This window comes from Arctopsyche grandis, chromosome 9, assembly GCF_051622035.1.
Source record: "Arctopsyche grandis isolate Sample6627 chromosome 9, ASM5162203v2, whole genome shotgun sequence".
NCBI lineage: Eukaryota > Metazoa > Arthropoda > Insecta > Trichoptera > Hydropsychidae > Arctopsyche > Arctopsyche grandis.
The window spans coordinates 25,530,276-25,556,139 of record NC_135363.1 but is presented as its reverse complement, the minus strand read 5'-3'; the positions used below and the strand labels follow the sequence as shown (position 1 = coordinate 25,556,139).

At 33.1% G+C, this 25,864-nt stretch overlaps 4 protein-coding genes across 11 annotated transcripts; 1 reads left to right on the top strand and 3 right to left on the bottom strand.

Annotated features, from left to right (window-relative positions):
- Positions 1–2,628: 2,628 nt before the first annotated feature.
- On the bottom strand, positions 2,629–13,056 carry cmb (combover). Of its 8 annotated transcripts, none has more exons than XM_077438313.1 (24): positions 12,759–13,024; positions 11,090–11,195; positions 10,812–11,020; positions 10,527–10,742; positions 10,300–10,452; positions 9,864–10,178; positions 9,394–9,540; positions 9,111–9,311; positions 8,874–9,032; positions 8,549–8,777; positions 8,347–8,467; positions 8,077–8,264; positions 7,890–8,003; positions 7,639–7,817; positions 7,357–7,568; positions 7,140–7,278; positions 6,742–7,056; positions 6,510–6,663; positions 6,341–6,432; positions 5,907–6,266; positions 5,194–5,828; positions 3,041–4,607; positions 2,826–2,901; positions 2,629–2,749 (listed from the first exon to the last, which is right to left on the bottom strand). In XM_077438313.1, the coding sequence occupies exons 1-24, from the start codon at positions 12,960–12,962 to the stop codon at positions 2,733–2,735; spliced, it is 6,108 nt and encodes a 2,035-aa protein (XP_077294439.1). In that variant the 5' UTR covers positions 12,963–13,024; the 3' UTR covers positions 2,629–2,732. The 8 variants fall into 8 exon arrangements, with proteins under 8 accessions (XP_077294439.1, XP_077294441.1, XP_077294440.1 ...); XM_077438315.1 differs by having other exon boundaries at positions 7,140–7,260; positions 12,759–13,020; XM_077438314.1 differs by having other exon boundaries at positions 8,874–9,029; positions 12,759–13,020.
- A 795-nt stretch (positions 13,057–13,851) lies between these two features.
- On the bottom strand, positions 13,852–15,862 carry LOC143916443 (retinol-binding protein pinta-like). The gene is made up of 6 exons (XM_077437548.1): positions 15,615–15,862; positions 15,370–15,529; positions 14,994–15,255; positions 14,807–14,917; positions 14,241–14,346; positions 13,852–14,140 (listed from the first exon to the last, which is right to left on the bottom strand). Exons 1-6 carry the CDS (start codon positions 15,751–15,753, stop codon positions 13,989–13,991), a joined length of 930 nt encoding a protein of 309 aa, XP_077293674.1. The 5' UTR covers positions 15,754–15,862; the 3' UTR covers positions 13,852–13,988.
- A 1,559-nt stretch (positions 15,863–17,421) lies between these two features.
- Naglu (N-acetyl-alpha-glucosaminidase) lies at positions 17,422–24,214 on the top strand. Its single transcript, XM_077438342.1, has 16 exons — positions 17,422–17,747; positions 17,821–17,981; positions 18,877–19,052; positions 19,121–19,339; positions 19,410–19,571; positions 20,861–20,990; positions 21,078–21,223; positions 21,301–21,385; positions 21,458–21,607; positions 21,680–21,895; positions 21,967–22,053; positions 22,123–22,313; positions 23,233–23,353; positions 23,428–23,521; positions 23,609–23,779; positions 23,860–24,214. Exons 1-16 carry the CDS (start codon positions 17,675–17,677, stop codon positions 24,081–24,083), a joined length of 2,406 nt encoding a protein of 801 aa, XP_077294468.1. The 5' UTR covers positions 17,422–17,674; the 3' UTR covers positions 24,084–24,214.
- Positions 24,198–25,649, bottom strand: LOC143916988 (antileukoproteinase-like). Its single transcript, XM_077438343.1, has 3 exons — positions 25,374–25,649; positions 25,101–25,298; positions 24,198–25,029 (listed from the first exon to the last, which is right to left on the bottom strand). Exons 1-3 carry the CDS (start codon positions 25,555–25,557, stop codon positions 24,863–24,865), a joined length of 549 nt encoding a protein of 182 aa, XP_077294469.1. The 5' UTR covers positions 25,558–25,649; the 3' UTR covers positions 24,198–24,862.
- Positions 25,650–25,864: the final 215 nt, after the last annotated feature.

The window sequence follows — 25,864 nt, the reverse complement described above, 5'->3', positions numbered from 1 at the left end:
GCCTTTAAAGCAGTGGTTCTTAACCTTGTTGGAGGTACTGAACCCCACCAGTTTCATATGCGCATTCACCAAACCCTTCTTAATTGGAAAAATAAAATGATTTTTTTCAAATTCAAAACAGGTATATATTTTACCGGTCTCCGTGACGAGACAGAATGTTAAATTACAGAAAACGCAAATATCGGAAGGCAAAGATCGAAAATCGAAAGATCAAAAAAAAAAGGTTCATGGTAAACGGTACATATTCACTTAATTTGCGCGAGCAGGATACAACAAGAATAAGAGGAACAGGGTTTTCCTCCCGTATTAATGTGCGCGCGCAGAATACGGGAGGAAAAGCATGTTCCTCTTGTTCCTGTTGTATCCTGCTCGCGCAAATTAAGTGAGTATGTACTTTACCATGCACCATTTTTTTTTGATCTTTCGACTTAAGATCTTTCGATTTTCGATCTTTGCCTTCCGATATTTGTGTTTTCTGTAATTTAACATTCTGTCTCGTCACGTAGACCCATATTTTACTGGTGCACAAAATGAACTGTGCATCAACATCACTGTGTTCAAAGAACAAAACCATTAAAACATGATTTTCACACAAAAACCAAAACATAATAATGAAAATTTACTGCAAATCAGTGTGACTTCTGCTGTTGCCATTCAGAGATCAGAAATGCGCGGCTTCACATTGGCAAGTGTGTTCCTTTTCTTCGTTTTTATGTCCAGCATCCTCGAAAAGGATTGCTCGCAAAGATATGTGGTAAAAAACGGTATGAAAATCTCCAGAGCTTTCTTAGCTTAATAACAGGGTAAGTTACCATTTTTTGACACCAAAACGTTGAGAGCGTTGTTGTTCTGAAGAGTTGCTGTTGAACTTGGCTCTGCTGACTTTCCGTCGAACCCCTGGGGTTTGATCGAACCTAGGTTAAGAACCACTGCTTTAAAGGTAGCATTGAAAAATAATGCATTCAACATGGGTCGTGTTATTCGTGACATTCATATGTCGAAGTTTATGAAGACTCACTTACGCCGGAATTTCTGAATTTATAAGCATAGCAGAATTACTCGATGGAAATCCCTAACTGCTGAATATTTTAAATTGTGACTTGGAATTTAGATTGTGAGCAACTAGTTTCGGAAAAATACATTCATTAATAGACTTCTTTTGTTTATTTTATATTGTTGCAAGATATATTAGTTTAAACACACTTTAGAAAGATGTCTAAATAATTCTAGTTGGAAATGTTTTCAACATTTTCAGCGTGGCGGGCTTTCAACAGAAAAGACGTCAGCACTCAAAGAGTTAAACATGTGTGCTCTTCACGAAAAAATTCAAGTATCAATGTGATGAAAAAAATAAAAATCACTAAATTTAATAAATCGCAAGTGAGAAAAATAGAAAAGTCAAAAATGTTGTGACCACGATTCTTTCCACACCCCTGAGCGTATCAAGCTGAAAATTTATATTTGTATTCTTTATGTACTAACTTAGAGCTGATAAGCTTTTGGTCAGAATTCGTAAACCGGAAGTAGTATTTTATTTTAAAACAATATTTAATTATTTTATTTTTACCTTTTAAATTTTTTTTATTTTCTTGATATTTAACGTTTATAATAATTATAGTGATTTTAAATAATAACAATATTTTGAACACAATCTGACAACCGGAAGTAGAACTTTTGTCTTGTGTAAGTTTTCTTACATTTGCGCTCAATTTGTATCGAAAATGCTCTCATAGCCGATATGTGTGAACGTGTGTATGTATGTTTAATTATCGAATTTCGTTTTGTGACTTTCTTATATTCCTCAAATATTCCTTAAATAGATAAGTCATTAAATGTTCCTTAAATAGATAAAGTCACATTCGAATTTTTTATACCTGCTTTCTATTGGATTTCTAAATAATTCTAGTTGTAAATTTTTAGCGTGGTTTTAACAGAAATGACTTCAGCACTCGAAGGTTTAATAAAAAATAAACAAATGAATGTTATGAATACCGAGCGAAGCCAGGTGGAACCACTAGTTTATTCATAAGAATCGGAATAGTATGAGGAGCAATCATTCCATTGATGATGACATATTGACAACATCGATGAACTATTGTAGTGCAGCTCATAGATATTCACTCCCAATATGATCCATCTGCATATTCATATGACTTACGGGTCTACCTCACGGGACCGAAAGTGAAAAGGTCGAAAAAGCAAAGATCGAAAATCGAAAGATCAAAAAAAAGGGTGCATGGTAAACGGTACTATGTATATATAATATATATCAGTGGCATGCGGTGAAATTATCTCTTTTTGTCACACAGCCTTGTTTAATGTGCGCGCGCAGGATACGGGAGGAAAAGCCTGTTCCTCTTGTTCCTGTTGTATCCTGTTCGCGCAAATTAAGTGAGGATGTACGACGGGGGGAGAGAGACTTAAAGTGCACGCCACTGATATATATACTAACCGTTTTTCATATGTATGCATGATAAACGAATATTTTCGACTTTTTTACGGTCACCCATGACTTATTATACACAAATTGAAAAGCTGTGTCTAAAAAACGCTTGAAATTATCTAATTTTCCAGAACTTCCAGAATAATTCAATTACATAAATCAAAAAACAAAAAAAAACTCTTATTTAATTCCATATGAATTTATTGTATAATAATATATCGATTACATACAAATAATAATAACATACAAAAAACAATACTTTTTAATTATTTTTTAATATCATTTTTTCTTAAGATTGGTTTACATCTGAAAATAATGCATTATTTATGATTTATTTTTGAACAATATCACCGTTAACATAAAAAAGGAACAGTTTATATACCATTTTGAGATTCTATGCAATCGTCTGATTCCATATGAGCGGGCATTCTATCCATCCGAAGCCATTCAGCTTCAGCCTAGAAAGTATAAAATGATAAACAACCATGTAAGAGAATGAATAGGTAAGGAATATGATTTATTCAAACTGAAATTATGACAATGACTATAGTTACGATGAACAAATAGTTCTAAGTATTTAATAAAGTAGTAAATAACCTCTGTAGGAGTTTGTTCATCCATGTCGACAATGTCTGGAAGAAGATTTTCAAATCCACCGTTAGCTGTAGACGAATCGTTGCCATGTCGGGATTGATCAGCTTCGGCCAGATCTCCGTTGCACGTCTCGACACTTTCGATCAGGTCTATTTTCAACTCGTTCGAACTTGCATTGTACGAAGACGAACACGCAGAATTATCAGGATTGATTTCTACATGCTTGCTTACCGATGAAATGGAACATGACGGCAACTCGGAGGGTTCATTGAAGTTAGCCTGAGCAATGTCGACCAAATGCGAATGCAACTCAGCATCGTTACTTTCAACTGCATCGATTTGACCGTCATGAACGATGATATCATTAGGAAAACCCTCATTTGAAGCATCGACGTTGATTTCAGATTTCTTTTTGGATTCCGAAGTTATCCTGGATATGATCATTATCAATTCATCGCCGATGTCCATCAAAGTACATCCTGGATATTTATTGAAACAGGCTAGAAGACTGTCATCTATCTTCTTAGGAATATTACCCGCAATGGAATATATAGTAGTCCGTAACGATTGGAACAGCTCGCTAGTGCACGGATCAGCGTGATGAGCGAAGATGAATCGAATGATTTCATTGTTGTTATCTAGGGTGAATATTTCAGTTTCGTTACCAGTCGTCGGACATATTTGATCTTCACTGGACGATGTGACTCTGTTCTTTGGATCTTCAGCTGATCCGAACGATTCCACTTCGACAGTCGATAAATACCGTGTGACCAGTTCTTGAATGGACTGCAAAGTCCGTTGCCGCAAAGTGTCCGAGCTGATCTGCTGCAAATCTCTGAAGAGCTGTATCAAAAAATGGGGTCTGGATTCGTTTGCGCTGATGAGTGCCGAAACTTCCGAATACACGTTCTCTCGTAGGAGGTCGAAAAGTTTCGTCGGCGACTTTTGTTTTACAATTGAGCTCGTCGACACTAGATTGTGATCTGTGATATCGGACTCTACGTTTTTATTTTGTAATGATTCCATTGAATAGTTTCCGGCGTTTGACGAATTTTTAGCGGGAAGTTTAGAAGAAGACTTTTTCTTGTGCGTGAATGAGGCTCTCGGCGTGTTGAGATTGTTCGAATTTGATAGTACTAATTCAGAATCTGAATCTAATACGCAAGATCTGTTTATGTTTAGATTGACAGAATTGTTGGTTCTATTGTACTCTTCGACGTTCAATGGCGCATTTGCGATCGGTACTGCGTCGGAGTTCATATTTAAAACATCAGGTGGGGTATTGAAAGTGACTTCGTTAGATAAATTGCGTCTTCCGCGTGCTACATTCTCCTGACAATTGGCCTGTAAAGTAGGATTGTTGTGGAATTGATTTAACGTCGAATTTCCTAGTTGATTATTGAGATTGCGCTTTGGCGTGTTAACAGCTTGAGTTTGTGACGGCACAGTCGACGAGCTGATGCGGAGAGTATTGTGAGATCTTTCAGGTAAAGGGTGATGACCGTGAGATTGTGCGACAGATTCAGCATTTGTCTTATTGTTTCCTGATAAAAGGTTCTGTCTAGAATAACTGCAGAATGTATGAAATATTAAATGAATGTTAAAAATGCATAAGGAATTAAATATGAATGTTAACCCTTTGGATGCCAATCGAATACATAATAAGAAGAAATTTTTAGATATAGGGCTGAGGCACGAAAATAGGGAGGTCGTCCCATATTTAAATCTTAAATATATGGGGGAGGGGGGGGGGGTTTGCTCCATAAGTAGAGCCATGCTGTATATTTATACATACATATATGCATGTTGAAAGATGAACCATTATAATGAAAGACCTTATCGTTTGAAAACTTGTTTTGAAAATATCTAGTTTTTTATAGTAAGGTAAGTTGAAAAAAAAGGTTTCACACATGGGTTATTGATGTAATAAAATTAAAATAATAATTCATAAAAAATCTTAAAGTTTATGTGTATGTTTAATACCTTTCCGGAATCATTACGAACAAGCATACAAAATACATATTCAATTATATACAAACATATACATACAATAATTGAAAAGAGAGATTTAAAAAAAATTGAAAATGGTACCAATCAACGAAGGTATATGAAAAAGTTTCGACATCCATAGGGTTAGTTCCAAAAATGAAAGTTACCTTCGAAAATTATCCCAATAATTATTGGCCCGATTTCCAGGCGGCACTTGATTATTAAGAGCAATATTCTGTCCTGTTAGAGATTGGGTGCTTCCACCGCTCATCGTGTGCATGGCCATGGCATGCGTGTTATGAATCGAAGAGTGCGGAGGCATGTTCAGCATCGCATTGCTATTCATATTTTGATTATTAAGTAAATTAGGATTGATTTGATTCGTCGGCAGACAATTGTTGAACACGATACCGGGTTGGTTGCCGACACTCAGATTGTTCGGAGCGACCGACATTCCCATCTGATTGCTGATCTGATCGTTCATCATCGCCTGCGTCGGAAAGACGGACATGTGATTGTTGATGTGGTCAGTCGGATACGGTGGAACTACGGGAGTCTTTTTCGAAGGGAACTGCGGTCTGTTGTGATACAGATTATGTCGGTTAGCTTGTTGAAGCCACGGCGCGTTAAACTCATTAAGCTGCTGGGAATCTATGAGATTGGCGAGCGAATTCATCTGGGGATTAGTCCAAGCTTGCGATTGTGCGCGGGATACCGATGAATTTTGAGCGACGTCTATATTAGGCAGATTTGGATTAGGATGTGGATACCCCATGTTCAGCATTTGAAGCTTGTCTTCCAGCTGAAACCATTTAGAATCAATATAATAATATGAAAATTAAAGCATTCAACTTTTTTTTAGTGAATATTGAAGACTTACAATATTAATACTGTTTTTTAATGAGGAAATTTCACGTTGTTGTGAAAGAAGATGTTGTACGCATTGGCTGTTACTCCAAGAGTTGGCAGCCAATTGCTGCTGCTGAGCGGCTAGTTGCTGTTGCTGTAAAGCGAGCTGCTGCTGTGTCACGCCCCACCATGGCACTCCCATTTGATCAGACATGGGGGAAACTCCGAAGTTGTACGGCAACATGAAAGTACTGGGACAGTTGGGCATTATAGCTGCATTTCCTAACGGGTGAGGAAGACTACTCGATGTAGACGGCGGAGATTGATTGGTGAGTCTATCTTGCAGCAGGGATTGACAGAGATTGTTTATCATCTCCAATTGTTGCTGCAACTGAAAATAATAAGGTCACAAACGTAAGTTGTTTTAAAAAGTGTAAAAACATACGATTAAATTTCATTGCTTACTTGATTGGCTTTATTATGCCACCACATAGTGACTTGAGATTCTGAATGTGGATTTTGCCATTGACGAGATTCAACGTTCGGATTGTGATTATCTGCAATATGATTTGGATGTAGATAATACACTTTTTACAGATGTAATTATTATTTAATTATTCACAGACTATTTTACCTTGATCACTTTTAATAACTGTACGTCTGAGCGAAAGTTCCGGCATTGGATTTGGTATATCGGGCAGTTCCTGATCACCACTGCTACTTCCGCTGTCCAAATGAGAAGTAATTTCAATAGAATCCGTAGGATTTACACTTTTATTCGGCACAGTCTAAAAATATAAATTGTACATGATGATTCAAACCATATAACATATAACGATTTCGATTAAAAAAAAGTCTTGTTTTACCTGAAGCGGAGTAGTCGAACCGGTGGGTAATGCAATTAACGGTTGAGACTTTGGCAAAATATTACTTTCAATTTCGCGAGAGCTCGACCTCTGCCTCTGGCAAGATTCCCTCAAATTCCTGGGCTCATTGCAGATATCTTGCGCGACTTTTGAAGAATTTGAACAGTGTGGCAATACTGGATTAACAATACCCTCATTTTTATTTCTTTGTTTTTCAGCATTTGGCGTATCAAAAATATTGCTATGATTATTGTTATTATGCTTCACAGTCTGATTTGAACTGTCTATAGATTGAGTGGAGTCATTGTAATTCATCTACAAAACATTAAAACAATTAAATAAACACGTACTACATGCAATCATAAAACGAAAAATCAAATCAAATATCAAAATCATACTTTGAAACTTTCTATAGATGAGTTTTGCGAAGACCTCTTAGTCAGACATCTGTCATTTAATTGATTAATGTTAACTTGAGGAATAGACGAGAGCCCGTAATCGTCTTCACCGTCTTGGTCACTGTAAAAGTGCGACAACCTATTATATATTATCATAAAATAATCATAAATATGTAACACAGACTGTTAATATAAGTATACGAATACGTTATACTACCTTGAATATCCGTTATCAGCCTCAGATCGAATATGACACGGATATACATCGCTATCGTCGAATCTGTTTGAGTGTGAACTTTGCGAGTGTTGTAAAACAGGTGGACTCGCTTCCTGGGTTGCAAATCCATTGTCATTAGACGAACTCGGAGTTTTGCTGGTGTTTTCTACGTCACACTGGGTTACAATCTGTTGATTGGTACGGTGGTCGACCTATGCATAACATAAAAAAAAATGTTGAATTCATGATTGATATAAAACAGCATTTAATAAGTAAACAAACCTCTTTGCTCATGAGTCGTTCAAGTTGTTTTTTCTTAGCTTCCAATTCCGCTTTCAAAGCGAGTTGTTTCCTTTCGAGTGGTCCAGATTCGATTGGATAAACGTGACTCGTTTTTTCAATACTATTAGACCTCCTCTTATCATCTGATTTACTAGAAGAAGCTCTAGAATCATTTGTATCTGAAAATAAAACAAAAATTCAGTTGAAAATAATGATTTTAATTTAAATCCATATCAACGGGGAAATCATACCTCTATTGAAAGCATGTTTTATACGTTGCCTTTCGGTGCTAATTTCTTGGGCTTCTTGCTTCATCTTCTGAGTCAGTTGTTGAATGGTTGCCAAACCAGCGCTTATACTATCTCCTATAAAATAAAATTCTATCCTAAAATTTGCACTTTTAATTACGTAAAATTAGATAAACTGTGTCAAACGAACGTCTTTGTTGTTGATCATTGACATTTGTGCATTTTCCAGATCCGGTCGAGATACAGTTTTGAAGTCTTGGCAGCCCTTGTTGTGTGTTTGGATTCTTAGGCGATTGGGAAATGCTACGGTTGACGTTAGCAGAAGAAGTGGGTTCCACTTTACTTCGCATCACATTGTTGAAAGGAGATTCGGATAATCTGGCAGACAAAAATAAAAAATGTATATAAACCTTTTGTTAGTTTCGTTTTGATTATAATTTTATGCATATATAGTACATACTGGTTGTGATTCAAATTCTGAATATCTTGATTTTCTATCATTGCATCGTATGAATCGTCATTTTCAAATGTTGAATTTATACCAAAGTTATTTTGTATTGAATCAACCGTACGAAGCATACCTAAAATGTTCAATTTAAATAAATAAAAATACTATCGATAAAAAGAATAATAATCATTTAATTTATTTCGAAGCAGCATACTTTTCAATTTTTCCAACTCCACTTTAACGACATTAACAGCTTCCATTTTGGACTTCAAACTATCAAGAGCAGCAATACCATCATCTTCGGGTATACTGTCTTCAGATTCTTCCCACATTCCGGTCCCTCTCAAACTTTGATCATCGGGTGTAATTATTCCTGATTGCTCTTCAGCAACAGCTTCAACCAAAGATGTCGTCGCAACATGAAGACTTTGTATTTTTGCGACCTTTTGAAAAAAATTACAATACAAATCACCGTTCCCCACGTTTCTTTCACATCTTTGCTATGAATCAACCTTTAGATGAAAAAAAAAATACAATACCTGATTTTCTAAATGCTGTCTTCTCATTTTCAAATCTCTCAACATATCGGCTTCGGAAACAAACGACTGCTCTTTGGATCTATTTCCAGACATGTCTCGAGAGGCAGTCGCTTCGTTTGGCTCTCGTTCGTGAGAACCAAATCTGCGTAATTGCATCTGCTAAAAATATAGACATGTAATATGAAAGCTACGCTTTGATTTTGATCATTTTATCATAAAAAAATTAAACTGTATTACATTTTTCATGTACTCTTTATCATCGATAATATGAGGCAAAGTTGTAGCAACTCCAATTTGATTTGAAGAAAATGCACGGCCTGCGTTTTGCATCAATAAGGGTTGGTGGTTATTCGACTGTTCCCTCACATTATCCATCAGCACATTATCGAAATGTTCATTATTTGACGAATGAGCTTCGGCTTTCTCTCTCGACTCGGCCTATATACATGAGGATATAAAATTAGACCCATTATAATAATTTGAAATGTATGTATATAAATATTTTATAACTTTAAACGACCTGATATTTCAACAGCTTCTTCTGTTGCTCTTGAAAGGCGGCTTGTAATTGTGAAACCTCCATTTTCATGTCCAAATCATTCTGCCACAGTTCATTATCACTGTATGCAGAGCCACCACTTTGAACGGAATACGAACGTGGCGCATCCTATAAACGAAAATAAACGTTCATTCAATGCAAATCAACATTTTAACAATTCATATTAACATCAAAATGAAAATTTAATACAATAATGTCACGCAATACACATTATTAATGTGTTAATATTTTATAACATAAATTTCCTACTGGACTAACGTACTAAACTGTTCCAAAATACACATCATATAATGCATAGTAATAAGCTTTTCTGTATTGAAAGCGATAAAAATAACACATTATTAATAAATTTCCAAACACATATGTACAATTAGTTAGTACGATTAAACGTAGTCAGGTAAACAAACACTTTTACTCCACACTCAAATCACCTGATTGACATTTTCAGAATCGTTAACAACATTTAAAACTTCAGAATTTTTATCATCCAATGTTATCTCGCTAATTTCAATTGCTGCGTCGTTCAAATCTTCTAGCTTTTCATCATTTTCTTTAGACTTTCCAGCTTCGGTTAGTTGTAGAGTAGTTTGCAACATTGATTCCAATTTCTTTTCACTGTCTTTTAAATCTTGCAAGCTTTGTAATAGCTCGTCGAGATCACTATTGCTCTCATTGTTTACATCCTGATAAATACCCTTGGTTAACAATAGATTACTGCGACGCAGTGACGCGAGTCGGTTTCGTAACTGCATATACATATATTAAATCTACTATATATTTTACAATATATCAAAGTAAAACCAAAAACTTTTTATTTATAATAAAAAGTATAGTAGAATATGAACTGGAATAATAAATAAAATTTACCTCATCTTCCGAGTTCCTCATACTGTCGACCAAACTAGCCGTAACTCTAATGTACTCTTGTATTTGACCAAGCCGTTGTTCAACTCGAGACGTATCAGGGCAAGCAGATACCAAAGTTTCTCCGATAGTACGAGCAATTTTCGTATGCGACAACTATTGAATTATATAATTTATTTATTAAATAGAAAACGTGAGTATCTATCAATTATTGATACAATAATATTTACCCCATTTTCAGAATGTTGGATTTCATTACTCATGTGTCCGTTTTGGTGTATCGAATCTTGATTATCACCACAAATGTTACTAGATTTATTATTGGTTAATACAGGAAACGGACCGATCAACGTAGCATGATTGGACATCGAAGAATTCACTTCATGATTGGTACATATGTTTTTAGAATTGATTCTATTATCGTTAGAGTGGCCGTTGGCTAAATTCTAAAATTGACACAACCATTAACAATGCATTTTTAAATTAAATAATTATATGTTCATATATATTATTACGTTTTGAGTAGGAAAATTAGAGTTAGGAGTTGTCGGATTGACTATCATGATTGCTGTGTGACTTGTATGAGGACTGTGACCACTTAAGATGGGATTATATGAAGCATCGTCTTGACTTTCCATTATATCTCTTTGTCTCAAAACTAGCGTTCTCGGCTGTGGCCGTACAGGTACAAATCTATTGCTAATTTCGGGTATCACACTAGAATCTGAAACATTTTTTAAGATAATTAGCACGATTTTTATAAAACAGATTCATTAATATATGCAATACTAACCAATTTCCACATATTCATTATTCTCTGGAAGGGCGTTAATGGGTTTGCGAGATCTGTTATGAGTTCTAGAATTATATTCGGATACGGGTATCCAATCAACGTTATTCTGTAACATTCAAAGCATGACGTCAATTGTACCGTTTTAGTTTTACATCGATAAAAATAGTGAGAACAGTAAATCAAACAACAACTAAATATTGTACAATTATTGATTAGTTACCAATTTTGGTATATTGATCAAATATTATAAATTTATTATGAATGTGTAGATCCATGTGAAAGTAGAAATTGGACAAATATAAAGTAAATACATACATATATTATGTGTATGATAAAAAAAGACTTAAGAATATTATGGATATCACCTTATGAGAAATAAAACGCACATGTGATACTCCGTAGAATATTCCTGAGCCTGCACTAAGTGAACTACTGAACGTTTTGGATATTTTTAGAGTGACTGAATTTTCGTGGTTAAATTTAGATCAGTTTGCCTGTGGTGGCGCACAGTGGTGCACTGAACTGGGATTGAATGACAGTAAAATAAGAAGCATTTAACAACCGATACATTTATACGATGACAATTATTCATTTGAATTTCCAAAAATATAATAAATGTACATGTATTGTACGTAGGGTTTCTGACCGGGGTCGACCCGGGACAGACATTCCCGGGAATTCACGGAATTTTTGTTGTCCCGTGTCCCGGAAATAGGATTTAAATAAATCTTGAAAATATACAACATTTTCACGACTGCACGAAGGGAAATAATAAATCAAATACACAAAGAATCGTAAAATATTCTCAAAGGTTTGTTGTTTAGCAGAAAGTACAGCGCATTCCCCGAACGTGGAAGTTTTATGATCATAATGATTCTGTGCGTTTGGCCAAAATCGTTTCTTGTAATTCTATTTTTGGAAAATCTCAATACCGAAGGACTCGATCTTACCGATGAATTATTCCGTGAATTGAAAATTAAAATCGAAGAAAGAAGAAGCCTAAAACTGATTTTTTTAACACAAATTTTAAATTTTCATTTTAATATTTTAGTATTCTTAAGAAGCTACTTTAAATAAGTTAACTTTTATAATTTTTTTAATTTTAACATTTTTTCTAGTTAATAGATATTTTATGTATTGTATACTTTTTTTTATATTTTGTAAATAAATAAATATTTTTTTTATTAATAAAAAATATATTAAAATGAAAAAAAAAAGTTTTTTACACGTGTCCCAGGATCCCGGGAATCCCGGGAACGATCTTGGGCTCCGTCCCGTGTCCCGGGAATTGAAAAAGTCCGGGAAATCAGAAACCCTAATTGTACGTCATATATGTAAAAATAAATATCTTTGTGTGAAATTAGTAAAAACTAAAGCATGGTGTAAAATAATAAAGTAAATTTAAATAAGAATTAAATAAAATTGTATTATTAATAAGCATATGTAGGTTGGCAGCAAGTTAGCAATATGTTGCTTTTTTCGTCATCTATACTAAATGATAAAGCTTTAAACGAGTTGCTAATTATTTCTATAGTAGTCAATAATGACGTATAGTTTACAAAAATAGATGTCAACGCATTGTTTACGTTAGGTATGAATTGATTTTCATGGTAAACTACATCACAACTCAGATAAACAAGGTAGAATGAGGTTTTTGGTGAAATCTTACAGCGCGCAATTCACGCCGGGTGGGTGTGACGGCTTCTTGGGGCAGAGCTCCAGCTGCACCGGTAGGGGGGCGCACGCGAGCTCCTCTAGCCACTGCTCCGGTCCCCGCACCTGTCACTGAAGAGCCGCTGCCGCCAGCTCCGCCACTGGCGCCTCCGCCCCCGCCCCCACTTCCACCCCCGCCCCCTCCTCCCCCACTTGACATGTCACCACTGTCAAGTGACAGCCGACGCCGCTTAACGTCAAACGATCATACTTGGTCTAACCGTAACATCACGTTTGCCGGCCATTATCACACTGTGCTTTTTGTATTTCCAAAATGGGAGGAATTCTATGACTATGACAATAATTTGGTTGAAAAATTAATTAAAATCTGCATGTAATGGTTGATTTTATCTGTCTAATTAAGTAATTTAGCAATTTCGGAAAACTTTCTTGTTATACCCCCCCTTGATGTTTCGAGTCGCAACACAAAAGCTGTCGTCTCAAACTTGTGGACACAAACATACAGCTTGAGTTAGTTCAACATCTTTGTAGTAAAATGCAGCTGTGATACTTAATTTATATTATGTACTCTACAAAATACATTGAAGAAATATTGACGCCAACTGATGGTGAATAAAAATATTGCTATCAGTTTTCTATCAGAGTTCTTATATTTTAAATTTTAAAGCCGTGACCAACGATTTATTGATATGAGGATTCAATAGCAGAGAAATGTAATAATAGAAGGGCCCTTACGAATAAATAATTGTTGCCAATATTACGCGGTACGTCTCTATAAATACGCTACAACGCATGGAATACAATCGGATCAATTTACTTATAAAAATGTATCCCATGTTGTTTATTGTGTTTTTTAATGCATTGTGCAATTTTTACCGATGCTTGCCCATCTTGCGAGTAATATAAACAAACATAGAAGTTTTTATCGGATACACGTCGACCACCAAGCATCAAATACGACTGGTCATATTGTTGTCAAGTGGCAATCGTCACTTGACAACAATATGACGCCTAAAGCCACTTCTATTAATATAGCATTTCTCTGTTCAATAGGGTTTACTTAAATATTGTTACACAAAACATTTTTTTCGTGATAGATTTCTTTATTCCACAGCAAAAAAATAAATGCAATCGTAATTATTTATAAATTGCGTAATATAAAAATAGATTATATGAAATATAAAAAAAATAATCAAGTAAAAAAATTAAATGTAATTGTGAACGATCAATCAACAGTTAATTGACGGAAAGATCCTTCAATACCAAATATAGTCTCCGCTGTTTTTGGTTTTCCAATCCTCTTCTTTTCATCAGACATGAAATTTTTATCTTCCAAAAACCAATCTCTGTGGTCTTCCACTTCTTTCTTCCAGTGATCTGTAAAAGAATAATAAAGCCAAATAATATATTTTATGTAAAATTAGGTATATTTATACCTAAATTTTATAAATTGTATCTGTATGGCTAATATGTTTACCAATCATATCTTGAATAGGTCCAGCAGCACCTCCATATTCTGTAGGTAGTATTTCTTTGGGTATAAATTTATACAAAGCTTCCATATCTTCATTGTGAATGTGAATCTGTCGAATTCATTTAGATATGTTAAAAAAACTGGAATATTCAAAAAGATATAATACATATATGTATATCATGGCCCGCACATCCCAAGCCGGGCCCCCAGGCTAGCATATTTAGACCCCCCCTATTTAGTTTTAAAATTGAAATTAAAAATCATTTCATCAATATCTTTCACAATACACATCCGAGTAATAAAATTAAGGATCACCTGATAAGTGATAATATATTTTCACAAGTTTCAAATAAAAGTCATGGTGTAAAAGTAATAGCTAAGGTATCAACGACAAGTTACTGCTTGAACATAGCTACGAAGTCCGAAGACGACAAACACTTCCCAATTTCGTAACAAATTAAAAAAAAATATATATATATATATCTCGGTGCCAGGCCCCTTCGCAACCTGGGCCCCCAGGCTAGAGCCATGGCTGTCCCCCCGATGCCCGGACCATGATGTATATATACCCGGCTTCTGCTCTTCTCATTCATGAAAAGTTTAAAAAGATTGAAAATTGTTTCAATTCCTGGTAAAGTATGAATATGATGACTTCCTTTTTCCCTGAAAGGCATCGATTCCTGAAAACCAATATTTAGATTGTTATAAATTGTGTATAAAAATCATATGTGAAAATAAATTATTATTATTTATTACTTGTCCACATATGACCATTTTCTTGACAACGGATGGAGTCATCTGTGTTAAATGTCCCATTTTTGTTTTGCTAAAATCAAGAAGAACGAGTTGTCCAGCGATCACTGATTGATCATCTTCAAGTAATTGTATGTAAGATATCATTTGATTGACTGCCATGATATCCATAATATTGATTTTGTTAGGATCGTTCAAACCAGGTCTAACGAGGATCACGCGTGGATCATCAGGTTTAACTGTTTTCGGCAAAGGCACACAAGTACTAAATCAAAAATATTTAAAAATTACAACAATGTAATACTATATACATAATTATATAAATAAAATTATCGGTAAAAAAACTATATTATACTAATTTATAGATGTGCATACTTACCCCAAAGACAAAATTTCTTGAACGATTGGATCTTTTGGATCTCTTGGTAAACATAATTCTGGTACTGCTGTTCGTACAGTATAAAACATGTCCAATTTCTGTTTCGTTTTTTCTAAACTGTATTTACATCCTCGAAGAAAACCAATTAGCCATTGATCATCTAAAATCAGGATAAAATTTAATATTTTATAACAATATAGTATAAAAGATTCATATTATGTATCATTCAAACTTATGTAACTAACCCGTTCTTGCACTCAAATGTGGCTGTTTAGCTATCCATTCTTTGATTGTTTGGAGATCTTTTTCAATTCTCTGAGGATCTTCGTTAACTTCGTCCTCGGCTTTTTTAGCTAGTTCTGGAGACAATGTTCTCAGCGGCATTGTTATTTCAAAAATTGTGATCAAACAGGAGGTAACGTAAAAGTACCGTGCTGAACAAAAGATATCCGCAGACAAAGTAGAACCAAATAATAAATGCAATAATGATTTTTGATATCCAGCATAGATAAGATAAATGATCAGAGATAAGTAATAACATTTTTGCTGATAAATAAATACATTTGTGGGATGAAATATTTAATAAACGTTTCTATTCATTTTTGATAAACTCTTAGGTAACAATGATTAACAAAGAAATTTTCGGGTTTTCTCCACTATTTATAATATGTATAATAATAATTATATTTTACAAAATATCTTTCTAAACATTACTTACAATTTTGAATATGAAATATTTGAGAACAGGCAACATATTTTAATATCCATACATAGTAGACAAAGGTCGAATTGTGATAAGATATCAGTAAAATAATATATAGTTTTAATATGATTTGTATGTATTATACTAATAAAACATCAAACTTTCTATGTGTTGGGATTTATTTAAATTAAGAACGATCATAATAATCTTTAAGGCTTGGATTTTTTTTACTTTTAGCTGGCCTTTTTTACTTTTTAACTGGATTTTTTTTAGTTCTATCAAAAGTCTCTGCTTTTTATTAATTAAACTTAAGCATTTATTTTGAGTGCTGACCTTATCAATATAAAACAAATGTAATATAAAATACAGAAATAACAATATATTAATTTTATTTCTAAATTTAATTGTTGTCTATAGTAAATACATAATTATCATGAAATATCCATTAACCATCGATATATACCAGGAGGGCCTAATATAATAGGTAGACCCCTTAAGAGGGCTGTACACCAGAAACCTTAATTTTGTTGCCGTTCCTTTCTTCGATATATATATTGAGTGAAAATATATATTGAGCGAATGCGACAATATATATCAATATATATATATTGAGTGAATGCGACAGTTGCGCTTCGACCAGATAAAACGTATTTTAAATTGACAAAATCGAGGTTTTGTATTCTCCTATTGTCTCCTCCAAAACTGGACCAATTTTTAAAAAAAATTCATCATCGGTATAAGAAAGATATTTTCTGTGCCACTATGCGCGTATTTTTTTTAAAATCGACCGTTAAATAAGCACGCTGGACTCTTTTCGTGGGTGTAAAAAAGAGGCGATTTTATAGATGTTTGGCGGCTCCTAGTTCCTATAAAAAATAACTAATCAAAAAAATAAAAGGATAGATGCATCCCAATGATGGATATCCATAGCATATTAAAAAATAATTTCTCTAGTGCCATAATTGAGGAAGGGAGAAGTCTAATACGTTTGTATGGACAAGGCGCTGGTGTCCAGCCCTCTTAAGACAATTACTTACAAACAATGCAACATTTTTATTACATAAATCGCTGTATTTCTAGAGGCTGAAGAACACGAAATTAACAATTAATGAATCCATAGAAATATCTATGAATTTAGACTTGTACATAAATTTTTACATAATTCAAATCAAATTCATATATTTGTGACATAGCGGGTAGGATGATTTTTTGTCAATTTGATATATGTATCTATCTACCTACGTTTTTTTTTTTTTGAATTATTCTTAATACAATATTATAGCATTGGTTGAAGGTTCGTTTGGAATTTTATCGCTTCTTGTTATATATCTGAATCTACATACATACATAGATTTATTTTCACGTTTTCCTTATATTTTTATACATTTCAATAAAATCGTTTCCACCGATTGAGAGCAGCTGATTCAATGATACGATTTGACATTTGCTCACAAGGATTCATTGGCGTCCTGTTACAGAATCTCATCCTGTTCATTCAATCAAAGCTGTAAACGAGTTTCAATAACAATTTAGTGTGGTGTAAAGTAGATTAATAAAATGCATAATAATAAAATAAATTAATAAAAAAGACATATCGAAAAAATGCACCACAGTAAATTAATATTGTATTTTTCCATTATTATTTCTTTTGGTGGATGTGTTTATGCAGACAAAGGTAAATGTGTATATATATACATATATAAATATGCATGTCTTTCTTTTAATAATCATTTATTTTTCAATTTTAGATCAATTTTCTCATTTATATAATTTGAAGTCAAAGACAAGCAACGAAGATCAAGCGAAAGCAGCATTCAATGTTATCAAACGCATATTACCGGATAAATCGGATTTCTTCAGCATTATCATTGACGATAAACATGCAGATGGGATTTACGATAAATTTACTGTGAGTTCGAAATCGAATGCTTTATTAATTAATTGCAGTTACTATAAGATTGAATGCTATCTATATAATGGGATACTGTTTTAGGTCATCGACTTTAGTGAGTCTTTAATTAATATTATGTATTAGATGTATTATGAACATTTATAAGGATTGTAAATAGGTTTTTGAGCTCTTTTTCCTATTATGCTTCAGATTAACATTAGAATAATATAATACTATGATTACTAACCAAATTAAATTAAATTGTAAACTAGAAAATGATCAGTAGATCAGTAGCTATTAAAATAGATATAAGATGTATTGTGAACATAATTTCGTAATAATAAAAAGCATTTAAAAATCAAAAAAAATATAATGGGATAGGAACCAGCATGGTTCGATACTCACGAATCACGGGAAGGGCAGTTAAAGTATACATAAATATCTATCATATATACCTATATTTTCAAATGATGAAGATTAGCATCTAAATTACATTTAAATTAAGATGGACAGGCTATATAGTTAGGATGAACAGTACCCAGCTATCTAAGAGTATCTTGGAACAGCAGCTGAGGTGGTTGGAGTTTCAGAAAATGTATTAAAACATTTAAAAATTGGGATAAAATCATGTATCGGAAATATTTTGAATCCAATCATGTACTCTGCTGATTTAATGTGATATCAGTATCTTCGATATTGCCAACTTAGCTGATAATAATTATTCTTATAATGAATTCTGTTATATAACCATATACGCAATGATAAATTATATATTATATAATGGTGACTCTTCACTGTCGACGGATTGTACAAACTAAATATGATAAATCAGGAATTTTATACTTAGAATTCAACTTCAGTTTTATAAAATATTTATAAATAATAACTATCAGCACTATGCTTTAAATTTCAGATTACAAAAATTGGGGATGTCATTGAAATCAAAGCCACTTCAGGCGTCGTCGCTACTTGGGGATTCAATTATTATTTAAAATATTTTTGTAATGCTCATATAGGATGGCAAGTAAAGCAGTTGAATATTACTGATGTACTTCCCGACGTAAATATTACAATAGTATCCAGAGACAAGTATGTATTGTTCTATAATATTAAATTTCATTACAATATACAATTGAATTCATTCCAACACTTTTTAGAATACGATATTATCAAAATGTCTGCACGACATCATATAGCTTTGTCTGGTGGAATAAAGACAATTGGCAGAATCACATAGATTGGATGGCTTTGAATGGCCTCAATATTGCATTAGCACCTCACGGCCAAGAAGCCATATGGCGTAAGGTGTATCAGTCTATTAATCTTACACGCAAGGAAATCGATGATCATTTTTCAGGACCTGCATTCTTATCATGGTTGGTATTATGTTAAAAATTGAATACTAAAATTCTCACATAGCATTTCATGGTAAATTTACATTTTTAGGCAACGTATGGGAAATATTCGAGGCTGGGGAGGACCACTCAGCGACAACTGGCATCAACATACCCTCGAACTGCAGTCGTTTGTTATTCAATCCATGCAAAGTTTAGGAATTACACCCGCTTTGCCAGCTTTTGCTGGATTTGTTCCAAAGGCAATCAAAAGGTAATGAAGATTATTTATTAAAAAATACATATGTATTTGAATATGTTTACAGGACTCAATTAATCAGTGCAGTGATTTAAAAATTGTAATAAATCAAAGCGGTCTCCGTGACGGGCCGGAATGTGAAATTACCGAAAACGCAAATATCGGAAGGCAAAGATCGAAAATCGAAAGATCTTAAGTCGAAAGATCAAAAAGAAAAGGGTGCATGGTAAACGGTATATACTCACTTAATTTGCGCGAGCAGGATACAACAGGAACAAGAGGAACAGGCTTTTCCTCCCGTATTAATGTGCGCGCGCAGAATACGGGAGGAAAAGCCTGTTCCTCTTGTTCCTGTTGTATCCTGCTCGCGCAAATTAAGTGAGTATGTACCGTTTACCATGCACACTTTTTTTTTGATCTTTCAATTTTCGATATTTGTGTTTTCGCTAATTTCACATTCCGGCCCGTGAGGTAGACACAAATCAAAGAGACTGAATATAAAAATGCTAATTCTTCATAAAATATGTAAAATGATAATTGTCCCTAACTGTATTTCAATTGTATGTATCTTTAGCTTTTAATTTCTATACTTGACATTTCAATGTGTAACTTTAGAAAGGAATTGATTCTGGATTTGAAATTAATGCTAAAAAAATTACCAATGTGCTCTGATATCATCATCATCATCATCTACAGCCGCTCACCATCCACTGCTGAATGAAGGCCTCTCCAACACGCTTCCACTCGTTTCTGTTCTGCGCAACTCTCATCCATCTCATTCCACACATTTTCCTTATTTCGTCTACCCATCTTCCCTGTGTTCTTCCTTTTACCCTTTCGCATTCTCTCGGGTATCATTCTAGTACTTCTTTTGTCCACCTTTTGTCCATTCTTCTAGCCACCCATCTCCATTTCAATCTCTTCACTCTATCCACTATATTCCGTTTCCTATCTTTCCTTGTTATGCCAAACATACAACGCTCCATACTTCTTTGAGTAAATTGGACTTTATGTAACATCTTGTTGTTCAGTGTCCAAGTTTCGCATCCATACGTTATCACTGGCAAAACGCACTGATCGAAAATCTTTTTCTTCATTTTGGATTTAAAACAACATTCATTCGTCCAAATTCACTCCATCTTAGTTTCATGCGTCTCTTTATTTCTTCTTCTTTACTAACAGACATGTCAATTATTTGACCTAAATATAAATAATTAATTACTACTTCTACTTATAATATAAAAAAATGAATTTGTAGTCTAAGGATGGGATATGTATTCATAATGATTTCGTTTTATTTTTAGAGTTTTTCCGAAAGCAAAATTAAGTGATGTAGAACCATGGAATCATTTTTCATCCGAGTATTGCTGTCCTTTATACTTAGATCCTACAGATCCCCTGTTTAATTATATAGGAAAAGAATTTCTTACTGAGGTATTGGAAGTGTTTGTAGATATGTAGATACATACAAACATTTTTGTAGTATAAAATTTCTTATATAATTTCTCATATCTATAATAGATACAAAAACAATTCGGCTCTTCACATATTTACTACAGTGATCCATTCAATGAGATACGGCCAACATCTAATGATATCAACTTTTTAAAAAATGTCGGCAAAGCTATATATCAAACCATGATAGATGTGGATCCAGACTCAATATGGTATGATTTAATATAAAAAAAAATCAAATAAAATCGTATCGCATTACAATTTATCTAATAATAATCATTCACTTTAGGCTTCTTCAAAATTGGATGTTCGTACATGAAATATTATATTGGACACCGGACAAAATTGAAGCTTTCCTTACTTCGGTGCCATTGGTTAGAATTGATGATATTATGTTATAAAATTGTTGATGTTAATATAATAATACTACATTTTAAATATTCAAGGGGCGACTTTTAATATTAGATCTGCAATCCGAACAATGGCCACAGTATGAACGGTTAAATATGTATTTTGGACAGCCTTTCATTTGGAATATGTTGCACAATTTTGGTGGAACACTCGGAATGTTTGGAGACACTTATAGTATAAATAACGTACGATTAAAATAATACTTTTCTAAATTGTATATATTGAAAACGATTGTTTGACATTATTTTCATGTTTAGGACGTATACACGGCTAGAAGCAAAAACGGTAGTACTATGGTTGGCATTGGAATAACTCCAGAGGGTATCAATCAAAATTATGTTATGTACGATTTAATGTTAGAAACTGCTTGGAATGATGCTCCTGTAGATATCAACGATTGGATACGAAAATATATCACTAGAAGATATGGTATGTTTGATGATCGAGTATACAAAGCTTGGATTCTACTGATGGTAAGTTTTTAATGTAAAATATATCTTAAAGGTATGTGTGTGCTATTTATATAATGTTGAAATAATTTCAGAAAAGTGTATATAACTTTAGAGGGTTAAACAAAATGAGAGGAAAATATGCAATAACCCGTAGACCCAGTCCTGATATTAAACCGTGGGTAAGTAACAGTATTTGATTTAATAACTTTAAGTATTATATTACATTTAAAAACAACTCTTTTCTTTAGGCTTGGTATTCTAAAAACGATTTAATGCAGTCTTGGAAATTATTTTTAACTGATGATGTGAATCTCAAAAATTCTGAAGGATATAAGCATGATGTTGTTGATATAACCAGACAGGTTTTACAATACCAAGGAGATCAAATGTATCCAAAAATTATCCAAGCGTTCAAGCAAAATGACATAAACACGTTGAAGTAGGAGTTTTTATTATTTTGTTTATGATATTTATCAAACCAAATATATATTCGAAGTTGGAGTTAATCCACCATGTTTAGATAAGGTTGTATCTCAAGTTGATGAATTGAATGTTAAATATTTGGTGCAAAGGTTCTGAAAATATGTATGTTACAGAAAATCGTTCAACCTCTAGTGTTTTTTATCTCATGACGTCATATTAAAAATTCTCGACCAGTTTATTTAATATCTGTATAAGATTTTTATATTTATTGGTTACTATTAGTTTCAATGTATATGTATTTGTTTCCTAAATGTACACTTTAACTTCGCCTGATAAAATTTATAAAATACTTCTAATGAAATAGAACCACTGTAAAATTATCTAAAAAATTAATTAACTACAAAGTTGGTTTTTTCTTGCTTATGTATTTATAAATATATTTTTGACTTTTAAAATTCGCTAAATAATTAATTACACGTATTTAAAGCAATAAAAATCATTATGCATAGAAAAAAACCTCTGTCTATTGATTCCAACACTCACTTTTACCACAGAAATACTAGATTTTGAGTTAAAGACTTTAAAAGCCAAAATTCGGTAAAAATTGCGCATTTTTAAACGCTCATATATCATAAACGAGAATAAACCAACAAAAATCATTGTCATATTCGAATTCAGTGGTTCAAAGATTTAATAGTCTCTTAATAAAGATTTAATAGTCTTGCTCTCCTCTGTAAAAAATCTGCTCCGGTAAGTAAAAAAGGCTAATTTCTGTTGCTCAGTTTAGAAACATTTTTCTTGTCAATGTTACATAGTATATGTTACAATGTACATACATATACATATATGTACGTATATACGTTACAATGTATATATGTACGCTGTAATGTTGTTTGCTTCTGTTTTTATTTTTAAATAAATAAATATTTTTTTAGAAGCCAGATTCAACTATTTTTGAGCTTGTATGATGAGCTAGAATTAATTTTGTCGAGTAATCATCATTTCTTGTTGGGAAATTGGTTGAATGCAGCAAAAAATATCGCTCAAACTAAACAGGTGAAAATAAATGCGATTTAAAACCGCAATTTAACGCATAATTTTATATATAATACATAATTTAAAATTTTTAGGATAAGAAATTATTTGAATATAACGCTCGGAATCAAATTACTCTGTGGGGGCCAAATGGTGAAATTGTTGACTACGCTAACAAACAGTGGTCAGGTATTGAAAACAATATATATATGTGTGTATGTATTATATTAAAATAAAATATACATAACTATTGTAATAAATTTTATGTATTTTCAGGAGTTGTAACAGACTATTTTCAACCACGTTGGAAAATATTTTTAGCGGCGTTGACTGAATGCGTGATTAAAAATCAAAAATTAAACATGACGAAAGTGAAATTAGATATGTTTAATACCGTTGAGAAACCGTTCACGTTCGATACTAAAGTATATCCGACTATCGAAACAGGTATTGTATTTTTATTACTTAATAAATCGCTTAAATGTATTGTAATAAATCATTTAAATTGTATATCAATGTATTTTCAGGTGATACTTTTGAAATTTTCAAGATGTTGCACATGAAATGGTCGGTTCTGAATGCAGACTTACCTGATGTTCCTATAAAAGTAAATCCAAAGCCTGCGATTCATAGTTTGTATGATAATGTATTGCATGTGAAAGTGCGTAGTACTGAAGAAGAAGACGAAGAAATTGAATATGAGGATGAAAATTTGGAATATAATTTTCCTCATGTTGTTATGGTTTCTTGAAATTTTTATACGAATTTTAATAAATAATTTTTTAAAATAATAATTATTTATCACATTCTTTTTACTTGCTGTATATTGAATAGTGCATTAAACAATTTAAATAAAATCAAAATAAATACGGCAAATTTCATATATATTTTATTTTATTTTTTTCTTTCAGAAAACAAGTAGTTTTGATAATAAACTATATATTAAATATTTGATAATTTTATATACAATTTATAAGATATACGTTTGTATGTATTATAAAATTTGTACTGATCATTTCCTGGTAAGATACTCTTCACAGGTGTTTTACCATTCAAATTTTACCACAGGTTGTTAGAAAAGATCGAAAGATTTAGAAATATAAGAGCTTGAATACAATATATAAGCCGTTATAATTGGAAATGGCATAAGTCCACTTTTCTTCATTTCGAGAAATATCTCGCAAAACATTAAATATAATTTATATAGCGTTTAACAATATTTAAAAATATTGGGGACCTGTAATACGTTTATTCTGCTTTTCTGAAATTCTGGACATATCGAATTAAAATAAGTGATAACAATTTGTGAATTAAGTCAAACATAAATAGTGTTTTTGGAACTGAAAATTGGAGTTTCGTCTCTTTCAAATATATTTTTCTGGCCAGTGTCATATTGGGGTGACCTGTGAAGACACTGTGGTGTATTAAAAATAAATAAATAACGGCTCATATATGCGTGTGAACTTAAAAGGCCAGTGAAATAATCTTGCGAATCAAGTACCAAAATTGAAAAAGAAGCAAAACGTATATTTATTCGATTTGGATTTCGAGAGGCTCAATTATAGGTGAAGAGCAAACGTGTGCACCGCATCTATTTCTACAGCATTTCAATTTGGAACGGCAGTCGCTATCAGAACTGCAAGTACTGGAACACATCCAAGGTCCTTCAACAGGTGCGGGACAAGTTCCAGGCTTAACTAAAGATAAAAAGATACATGAAAAGTATATTCTGCGAGTCGAAAAGTGCATTAAATGTTCTGCAACTCACTCAGATTAGTATTTGATCTGGCCGTAACGGCCCTGGAGCACACGGTTCCTCCACAGGACGTTCTACAGCACTTCTGAGCACCTCGGCATTGCGTATCTGATTGACACGAGTCATAGCAGACAGATCTTGTCAACCGCGGTGGACACGAACCAGGTTTGCCCATCGCCATCATCGGAGGTACTTGTGCATGATATTCGTCTGAATTTATGATTACAAATTAATAACCCAATTTAAAGCAGGCACTTTGAAAGAAATTCGAATGATTTCACATACCTATTACGACAGCAAACATCACAAAAAACGCGACGACTCCGAAAGAATTCATGATGCTAGTTAGAAAGCAGTCTTGTTCGTTAAGCGACCGATAGTCAATAAATTGAAACGAAGGAAAACGTTGTGTATTTATAAGGTGACTCACAAACCACAACTTTATCGCAACATAAGTGTGGTCATTCATCTTGTAAAACCTATTATACTAAGGTATGAACAACGAATGTCAAAATATGCATCACCAAGTAGGTACATATGTATATTAAAAAAGTCTAGTTCAGGACTAAAAGGATGTTCTTAAAAGTTTAAGAACAGGTCGCTTTGCATAATTTCGATTGTGAAATTCTGTTTTGTGACTCACTTCTAGACATATTCATAAGTGAGACTGCTTTTAAGGCAATCGCAAGGTTACATATGCGTAAGAACTGACTGCAATTTTTATTGCATCTTAACATCGATCGTTGCATTAAATAGTGCAACTTTTATTAAAACAA